This window comes from Chlamydomonas reinhardtii, chromosome 16, assembly GCF_000002595.2.
Source record: "Chlamydomonas reinhardtii strain CC-503 cw92 mt+ chromosome 16, whole genome shotgun sequence".
In the NCBI taxonomy this organism is placed as follows: domain Eukaryota; kingdom Viridiplantae; phylum Chlorophyta; class Chlorophyceae; order Chlamydomonadales; family Chlamydomonadaceae; genus Chlamydomonas; species Chlamydomonas reinhardtii.
Window position 1 is genome coordinate 3315062 of NC_057019.1, and position 9996 is coordinate 3325057.

At 60.9% G+C, this 9996-nt stretch overlaps 1 protein-coding gene across 1 annotated transcript; it reads right to left on the reverse strand.

Annotated features, from left to right (window-relative positions):
* Positions 1–1634: 1634 nt before the first annotated feature.
* On the reverse strand, positions 1635–3644 carry CHLRE_16g666653v5 (uncharacterized protein). Its single transcript, XM_043071074.1, has 3 exons — positions 3480–3644; positions 2738–2989; positions 1635–2249 (listed from the first exon to the last, which is right to left on the reverse strand). The coding sequence occupies exons 2-3, from the start codon at positions 2985–2987 to the stop codon at positions 2182–2184; spliced, it is 318 nt and encodes a 105-aa protein (XP_042915715.1). The 5' UTR covers positions 2988–2989; positions 3480–3644; the 3' UTR covers positions 1635–2181.
* Positions 3645–9996: the final 6352 nt, after the last annotated feature.

The following is a 9996-nucleotide window of genomic DNA, read 5'->3' on the forward strand; positions in this document are numbered from 1 at the left end:
TAGACGCACTACCACCCTACTGCCAAGGCAGCCTGGATCATATCACAGAACCTCAATAGGGCCAGAGATCAGAGAAGAGAAGAGAAGTTTGTTCCACCACACACCTACTGGAAACCTCAACAGCCAGGTGACACCACACACCTACTGGAGTTCTCAACAGCAATGTGACAACTACAGCCACTGCCTTGACCACACAGATCATCTAGAGCTCTCCAGTTGACAGGCCCAGAGCTCCACTTGAATCTTGGATCTTGAACTTGAAAGCTCTCCAGTTGCAGGCCCAGAGCTCCAGCCTTGTACCCCAGAGACTCCCTGCACCACAGGGGGGGTCTACACACCACCAAGGTGTGGATGGGTTTTGGTAAACCAGGGCCCTTCCTGGTGGGGTGACCGGGATTCGAACCCAGGATCTCTCAAAGCCTTAACGAAATCGGCTTGAGTGTCTTAACCATTTAGACGACCCCCCCGTCGCTGTACACCCACGCCCACATGGTGGCAGAGTCCGGGCGCACATGGGTAAGCAGCGCCCGGGTGAGCGTCTTCCAGGGTTGCCGGCCTGGCTGGGCAAGGAGGGCGAAAGTCTTAGCTTGCAGGGCAGACAGGAACGCAGGCAGGTCGACGTGGTTGACACCCCCATCCTTGTACGTCAGACATGCCGTTTCCCGCTTTGGCAGCAGGAGCGGGTTCCCGTGCGACACCAGGCTGGCGTCCTCAGCGTGCATGGAGCGCGCAGCAAAGTGGTCCACCGCTTTCGCCGCCGGCGCTCAAGCTGGACCCGTGCTGCCCCCCGCCGGCGGCACCCCAGAGGCTGCACAGGCAGCCGCTCAACAGGCAGCAGGCGGTTCCACCAGCACTGGCGTGGGATTGGGTGCTTAAGATGAGGGCCGCAGGCGGCGCCGGCATGGGTGGGCGCAACGGCAGCGGTGCGGCGGTGCCCCCCCCCCCCTGGTTTTAGCTCTGGCTGGCGTCGCAGCGCCTGGGCGGCTGTGGGACTTCCTGCACAGCGCGTCTTGCAGCGGGCTGGAGCCCGCTTAGTCAGCGCCACATCTGGCCCGTTTAGTTTTCTGCTTGTGTCTCCTCTGCCGGTTCTCCTGGGGTGTTGCTTAAGCAACCGACTTGTGGGGGTGGGGTGGGTTTGGGCGGGGCGAGTGCGTAGCACTGGTGTTTCTTTTTCTGGCGCGCGGTGGTGGTGGTTCTTGCGGTTAGGCTGTGGTGTAGGTTGGTGCTTGGGTTAGGTTTTGCGGTGTTTTTTGTGCAACCCCTCCCGGGGGGCAGGGGGGCCAGCCTCCTGCTCTGTCTGCCGGGTCGGGGTGGGGGGAGGTGGGATGGGTGGGGGTGGTTGTTGGCGCTTTCGAGGTGTTTGCTTTCTGCTTTCTTCTCTTTTCTTCTCTTCTTACCCTGTCAGGGTTCTGGTCTCGGGGACCAGGCTGCCTTTAGGCAGCAGGGGGGCAGCACGTCTGCCCCTGTTCAACCTTGTAAGGATGATTCCTCAAAAAAAAGGCCATGGCTGCTGTCGCCGCCGGCGCTCAAGCTGGACCCGTGCTGCCCCCCGCCGGCGGCACCGCAACGGCTGCACAGTCAGCCGCTCAACCGCAGCAGGCAGTTCCACCAGTGCTGGCGTGGGATTGGGTGAATAATAATAATAATTACAACGCTGGCCCATAGGGCCTGGCATGGATTAACGGGGCAAGGTGACTAGGGCGAGAGGGCCCGCCCCCCTCACGCTGACGCCTCACCACGAAAGAGTCACAACCTCCGAAACTACAACCTCCAAGTCCTAGGCCGCTCTTCAAAGTCCACTACATCCAAGCCTGCACACCTAGCATATCGAGCTAGGGAAACGCCGCGTTATAGTAGTGGAGCACTGCCAGTTCGTGCAAACCGAGGAGCCATGGCGCTCCTCTTCGAGCCTTGGATCTTGAGCCTTGTCTTGAACCTTGGACCTCGCCACTAAATCGGACTTCTGCACCACGACCTTTCTAGGTTGCAGCGGGCACAAGCCCACAATTGCCACTAAGGGCAATTACCCATCGTTCGTGGGATCACCAATCGGTTTCGCACCAATCTTTCGCCTTTTGCATAATTGGGCTTTTATCCGGATTCGTACCCGGGTCCCTTCTGCCGTAAGGACGAGTCAAATCGCTAACTGAGTTAGCGATCCGGTGATGTGGGATTGGGTGCTTAAGATGAGGGCCACACACCCATGTCGTCACCCAGCATGAAGGCCGCGTCCGTCACTGGCGGCGCCGCTGCCTGGGGCGCAACGCAGGCCCACAGCTGCTGCAGCCACGTCCTCGCCTGTGCATAAGCTGGACACTCCAGGAAGATGTGCGTTAGGCTGGCCCACGCCCGCGGGCCAGGTGGCCCGCAGGCAGGCTGAGGACAGTGCGCCCTCAACCCCCCGCACCCCATGGTCACCCGTGGACGAATTCCCTTGCCCACCCGGTACAGCCCGCAAGGCAGGTAAGCATGTTGCAGCCGGTACACCAGCACCTTTGCCCCCCGACTGGCGTGGCTTTTTTTTTGAGGAATCATCCTTACAAGGTTGAACAGGGGCAGTGGCTGTCCCACAGCCTCCGCCACGCACCCCGCAGAAGGGACGCATCCGGGGGCGGCATGCGAGGGTCGCCCTCCACCGCCGCCGCTGCTGCCGCCGCCGCTGTGGCAGGCCCCGTGCTAGGTCCCGCCCCGCCCGCCACCTGCTCCTGCAGCCGCGCGGAACGCCGCGGCCCCTCACCCGACTGCTGGGACGGTGATGCATACGACTGCAGCTCTCTCGCCGGCGTGTTCTGCTGCCCGGCTGCCGTGGAGGTGCGGTGGAGCCAGGGGTCCAGAGCCACCGGGTTATTGTGGAAGTGCTGCGCCGCCGTGGTGGTCAGCTGCGCCGCTGCACGCTGCCACTCCGCCTCCCACTCCGCCAGCCGTGACTGTGCCGCCGGCTGGTTCCCCGAACCCCCCGCCTGCTGTGCTGGCGCCGGGCACGGCATGGCTGCGGGGCGGGCCGGAGCCAGAGGGGCGGCCGGGTTAGCCGCGGTGATGGCCCGCCGCACGTCCCGCACCGTGTAGTCCGCCAAGCTGACACCCGCAATAATAATAATAATAATATCTACGCAGGGCACAGGTGCCCGCGTGTCTTAAGGAGGAGTGAGACAAGCTCACCCCACCATCGGAAAACTTGATTTCCCTACCCCAGCTCCCCTGCGCGGGGGCCGCCATTGGCGGTCCCCTGGGTGCGGCCTCCCGGGCGGCATCGGGTGTTGGCAATGCCCATCTCTCGCTCTAGCCGGTAGTACAGGTTTGCGGTGCCCCGGAGTGTGGTGACGCTATGCATGTGGAGACGTGTGCAGCAGGCCTTGGCTGCCTGCGGTTTGGCTCCTAGGTCTTTGAGGAGAGTTTCAAGGGTACGGGGGACAGTGCCACCGTGGCCCAGTGTAATAACGTGTTTAGTATCGTAGTGCACAGTCCACCCTGCAGCTCGCATGGCAGTGGCAAGGGCGGCGTGCTGTGCTTGTTTTTGAATGAGCTTCTCGCTGTGGTGCAGGTCAGAGGTGTATCCAACTTCAAGGATGTACACTGGGTAGGCCCCTTTGTTGGCTGGTGGGGATGTCATGAAGTGTTCTGCTTCGGACCGGGGAAGGTTCAGGATAAACAGAATGTCAGGCCGCATCCTGTTGAGGTCTGCAGCGGGCACTTGCGGGCAGAGCCAGGACGGCGGCCGCATGCCCGCACAGTACTCAGGCAGTTCAGCTCGGGAGGTGGCATCCATTATCATGTAGCCACCACCGTTGTGACCATGGTGTAGGCATTCGGCAATCGTCCGCACTGCAGTGTTGTGTTTGGCTATCCTAGCGCCAACGAGTTGGGGGTGCGCGCAGTGGCCGGCAAGGTGACCTGCGGTGCCACGCTCTGGGTCAGATCCGCGGCTGCGCTGGGTGTGGGTACAGAGACCACATTTGTCGCTGTCTCGTAGTCTAAACAAAGCCAGCCGGGCCGGGCAGATGAGGCCTCCCTGACGAGCATTCTGTATGAAGACACCCGCAATCCGGCAGTGCTCCGGGTGCACCACCACCCAGCCTCCGGCGCCAGGAAGCGCGTCTGCCCCTGTTCAACCTTGTAAGGATGATTCCTCAAAAAAAAAGGAAGTACGGCGCCCGAGGCCACGCCCCCGCCCGTTCCCCAGGTGATGCTGCATCGTACGCCACCCGCTCGTCAAAAGTCCACAGGTGTCGCGGCTTGCGATGCTGCAGCACACAGGCAGGCTGCCACGCCACATCCACCACCGGGGGCAGCACGCCAGGCCCAGGCTCCAAGTGCCGCCCCGTGTAGTGGACGTAGGACACAGCGCCAGCAGCGTTAGCCACCCACAGCTGGTCCAGGCTAACCCGCCACTGTGGCGGCGCCACTGGCGGCTGAGTGGCTGGCTGTGGCGGATGCTGTTCCACGCCCGCGCTCCGCACGTGGCCGACTGCGGCCGCCAGCCGGGCAGGCAGCCCCACTGGCGCCGGCGCGTTTTTGTTTTTTTTATAAGTCATCCTTAAGGTTGCGGTGGTAGACGCACTACCACCCTACTGCCAAAGCAGCCTGGATCATATCACAGAACCTCGATAGGGCCAGAGATCAGAGAAGAGAAGAGAAGTTTTTGTTCTACCACACACCTACTGGAAACCTCAACAGCCAGGTGACACCACACACCTACTGGAGTTCTCAACAGCTAGGTGACAACTACAGCCACTGCCTTGACCACACAGATCATCTAGAGCTCTCCAGTTGACAGGCCCAGAGCTCCACTTGAATCTTGGATCTTGAACTTGAAAGCTCTCCAGTTGCAGGCCCAGAGCTTCAGCCTTGTACCCCAGAGACTCCCTGCACCACAGGGGGGGTCTACACACCACCAAGGTGTGGATGGGTTTTGGTAAACCAGGGCCCTTCCTGGTGGGGTGACCGGGATTCGAACCCAGGATCTCTCAAAGCCTTAACAAAATCGGCTTGAGTGTCTTAACCATTTAGACGACCCCCCCCAGCCTTTAATTGAAACTGATACAGAATAAGCGGCCTATCGCGCTGGCCAACACCCTCTACAAGCTGTACACCTCTCTCATCACCGTAAACGCCGCCCTGTTTAGCGAACAAGCCCACATTTTCACGGAGTCACAAGAAGGATTTCTCAGAGGCCGCAATACCGAACGGCAAGTCCAAAACCTGCTCCACGCAATAGAGGACGCCGCCACCACCGGACGCGACCTCTTCCTACTGTACATTGACTTCACCTCCGCATTTAACACGATCGACCATGACAAACTGCTCATCGTCATGCACGATCTAGGCTACCCCACCGATCTGATTGAGGTGGTATGGGACCTCTACAGCAAGGCAGCCACCAGCGTTTGCACTGAGCACAGCACCACGCCCCCCATCCCCATCCAACGAGGCACAGTGCAGGGTGACGTCCTATCACCCCTACTGTTCATCATCTTTATTGAACCGCTGCTCCGGTGGCTACACGTTGGCGGGTGCGGGTACCAATACGGATGCCTCACCAAAGCCGAAAACGACAAGCATAACCTCAGCTCCGGCGCCTTCGCTGATGACCTGGTCACAGCCACAACCCAAATCTCAAATCTATGAATCCAAGTTGAAAAATTTGAGAAATACGCAGCATGGGGCGGTTTGAAGGTCAACGTCTCCAAATGCCAACTACAAGGCATACTCCACGGCCACGCGCGCGCCGACCCCACCCTTGGCGGCCCCCGCAGCAAGCCCCACCAGGCAGCGCTCGCCCGGATGCTAGAAGGCCAAATCCGCATAGACGGCACCGCTATCCCATACAAGCCCCTGCATGAATCTTACAAATACCTCGGCATCCACATCACCCCTACCCTAGACTGGAGCGCACAAGTACAGTACATCCGGGAAAAGATTAAGAAGCGAGGGCAACGCATCGCCACATCACTTGCCACACCAGACCAAAAGCTCCGAATGATACAATTTACCATCCACCCAGCAGTGGCCTACAGCCTCCCATTCATGCCGTACAGCACACATGACATCACCAGCCTCTACTCCCTGATTGTCAGCACCGCCAAAATGTGCTACGGCCTGAAACGAGGCTTCCCCACCCGCGCTATCCTCCAACCCACCAACGCCCTTGGCCTGGGCGTAGGCAGCATCCGCGAGCTGTATGTCCGCCGCGCCGGCAAGGCTCTCGTCCAGGCCCTGAACGATGGAGGCAGGCTGGGCGCCGTCACCCGCGCCATGCTCCACCTGCAACACAGCGTGGCACAGAAGATACCCGCAGATCAGCTCCGCACACAATGCCGCTTCTATACCAGCCTGCGACAGCTGTCGCTGATCACAGACGCGGGCCTGGAGCTGACCCAACAGGGCAGCGCATACCACACTACACTACACGGTTTGTCGGCCCTCCTTGCACGCACCGTGCCGCCAGGCGCCGACGCGGAACAGGCCCTGCCCTTCCGATTGATTCAACCCCTCCTTGAACTCACCAGCGACTTTCGCGAGCTCCTCACTCCGGACCGCACCTGCGTCATCGATGCCAACACTCTAAAAAACACATGGCCGAGGGCCCAAAGGCGGCACAGGCTAGCCCTCAACCGTCTCACTCTCGCACTCCACGCTGAAAGCCGAACTCTCGCCAAAACCCACAACAGCACCGCTCCCCTCACCACTGCCCAGCGCACTCTTCCAGATGGACACACCTTCACTGGCCTCCACACGGCCCACACCGCACCTGCCGCCGTCGACTGGGGCACGCTTAACCGCTTCCTCCGCCAGCGCGCCCCCGCCACCGGACAGACTGCCAACGCCGGAGAAACCGCTGCGGCCACCACCGCCGCCGCCACCGCCGCGGCGGCCGAGCCTGCGGAGGACCACCACGCCGGCGAGACCCATGCACCTGCACAAACACGCCGGCCAGGCACACAGCAATGTAAGCGGGCATTAAGATGGTCAGGGAACCTGAAGGTCGTGGATCACCACCTGCTGATGCGCCCACAGCATTTGATTGGGATCCATCGCTCGATCCGCTTACAGAAGCACACTGCGCAGACCTGATCCATACCGCCCCTAGCCTCCTCGGCAAATCCAAGCCCTAAAACCCCGCGGCACTCCTCAGAGGCCTGCTCCTCGGCCCCACACCCCCAGCCACATTCACACACCGACACAAGCTCAGTCAGGAGGAGCAAGACGCGTACCTAGCCGCCACGTCCGACACATGGAAGCACTTCAGCGAAACCTACCGCACCAAAGCCCTAACCACCACCAACACCCTATACGGGCAACAGGAGCGAGTACAACAAGTGATAGCGCACACCACCAGCAAAGGCGCGCCCTTTTACCGAGTCCAGTGGGAACCCACCGTCATCACCCCCGGCTCCCTCACCCTCTACACCCGCAACCGCTACCGCCCCAAACCCGGCGGCCTTACCTGGCTCCTCACCCCAGGTAACGAACCTCGCGTCCTTGTGGAATGGGAAGACTTGGAAGAACCCGCCGCTATCCTGGATGCACAAGACAACAAGCAGGAACTCCTAGACGCCCTTAACGCCCGCCTCGCCGTCCCCCTGGGCCCCGCCCCCCACCCCCCGCTACGGACACCCACCTCAACCACGACCAGCGACAGGGCCGCTGGACAGACGCCAGCAATGACACAGCACGAGGGCAGCGCACTCTGCGCCACTACGTAGATATCAACGTTGAGCCCTGCAACCCTAGCCGAGACATCCACCCCACGCAAGCATACACCGTCCAGCTCGGTACAGTCCTCGACCCCGGCTCCCCGGCATGCGGCACCCACCTGGCGCATGTCTACGACCCCCGCGGACGGTGCATAGGCACCATCAGCGCAGAGCAGCTCAGCCTCCTGTGGCAACGCTACCAGCATGCACAAACAACCTGGCCCAAAGTGCACGCCAAGCACGATCAGGGCAGAGGCTTTGCGGCCGCCATCGCCCGCCTGCTCCTCCGATACAAACCCGGGGGCGGCTCCAAATCCCACCCTGTTACCGAAAAAGGCGAATGCATGCTGTGTGAAGGGCTGACGCAAACCCTGCACACAGCAATAGGCAGCACAACGGAGCTCTTTGCATCACCCCTTAACGTCTCGGACGCCGCCACCACCTACTACACACTGTACGAAGAAGACATGCTCTTTGGGGCCAACTATGATGCGTACTCACAGCCATGGGATGGAGTTGCTGTCGCCTGCCCCGAACCCAACACCGAAGACGGAGCTCACGCAGTCCGCTGGGCACTAGCATGGGCCGAACACACCGAAACCCTTACAAACACCCGCAACCCGCCAACCACTGCCACGCTGATCATCCTCCCCACCCAACGCAACGCGCCATACACATGATACCTCGCCCACCCCAGAGTCACACTCCTTGGCAGCATCTCCGCCACAGCAACACACGCCCTTCTCGGCCAGATCCACAATGATGCAGGCATCACCCTAAAACACGACCTAGTGCTGGCCAGCAATACACCCGGAGCCCAACTCGCCCAGCCCATACGCGACGCCCTAGGCACATCCCTATACCTCTCGGGCATGCCCGTCGACCCGCAGCCCCAACTCACGTGGGCCCACACGCGATGGGTAACCAAGCAATTCCGCCGGATGACCCGCACCCGTCCGGCGGCACCCTGGGTAACACCCCCTCCCGTACCGGCCACGCCAGCCACCCTGGCCCCCTTCGCGGCCACCCAGCCCCTCCGCCTCAATCCCTATGAAGGCTTCTACACCGATGGCTCAGTGCAGAAGGACGCCCTCGGTCAGCCCAGCGCGTGGGGGGCCGCAGCGATTGATGCCCGCACGCTGCGCTGCTATCAAATCGACGTCAACCCTGGGCAACACGGCTGTAACACCATCACACGATGCGAGCTCTCGGCCATACACCAAGTGCTCAAGCTAGACGAAGTGCAAGCGCTCCCCGAAGTCACAGTATACACTGACTCCGCTGCGTCGCTGTTCCTCATCCGCAAAACAATCAACCAGCCCCAACTCCTCACCTTCAGCAAACACAAAGCGCTGCTGGATAACATCCTCGCGCTACTGAAACGCCGCTCCCACGCCGGCCGCCGGACTAATCTCCTCAAGGTCAAAGCACATTCAGGGATTGCGCACAATGAACTCGCAGATCAGGCCACGTGCGGAGTGCGGGCGTGGAACAGCATCCGCCGCAGCCAGCCACTCAGCCGCCAGCGGCGCCACCACAGTGGCGGGTTAGCCTGGACCAGCTGTGGGTGGCGAACGCTGCGGGGGCTGTGTCCTACGTCCATTACACGGGGTGGCTCTTGGAGCCTCGGCCTGGCGTGCTGCCCCCGGCGGTGGATGGGGCATGGCAGCCTGCCTGTGTGCTGCAGCACCACAAGCCGCGGCACCTGTCTCTTTACTTTACTTTACTTTACTTTACTTTACTTTACTCTCTTCTCTTGCTATTCTTGCATCCTCCTTTCCTTCTGCACAGCTTTGAAACAGTCGACGTCATTTCTCTCGCGCTGTTTGACTTGCTTCCTTTTGTTTTAGGCTTCTTAAGGCCTACGAACCACTGTGACGCAGTTTGCATTTGTGGGCGTGCTCGTTTTTTGTCAGTCCACTTTGCAGCTGTAGCGCGACACTCCCTCTCCAGCGCCCTTCAGCCTATGCCAGCTTGTGCTTTGGAACTCGACACCGCTATGGAATAGGATTCTGGCGGTTCAGGAGCGTCGCCGTGGAGTTGGCGACATTTCGCTTGTCGGCATTTTAACATCTCGGCGAGCACCACACTTCACCAGCTTGGAGCAGGCGGCGTATCAACCTTTGTGGTTGGTCATTTGCATCGGCGCGTGCAGCAGGGTGCTTTGGGTGTGGCGGTCGGGGGAGCCCTGCAGCCCTTGTTGCCTGGCGCCTGGCTGCCTGGCGCCCGCCCTGCTGTGATGCCCTGTGAGTGCTGATCTTGGGCAGCTATGCAGTTGCTGGGTGATCCTCTCCCTATAGTG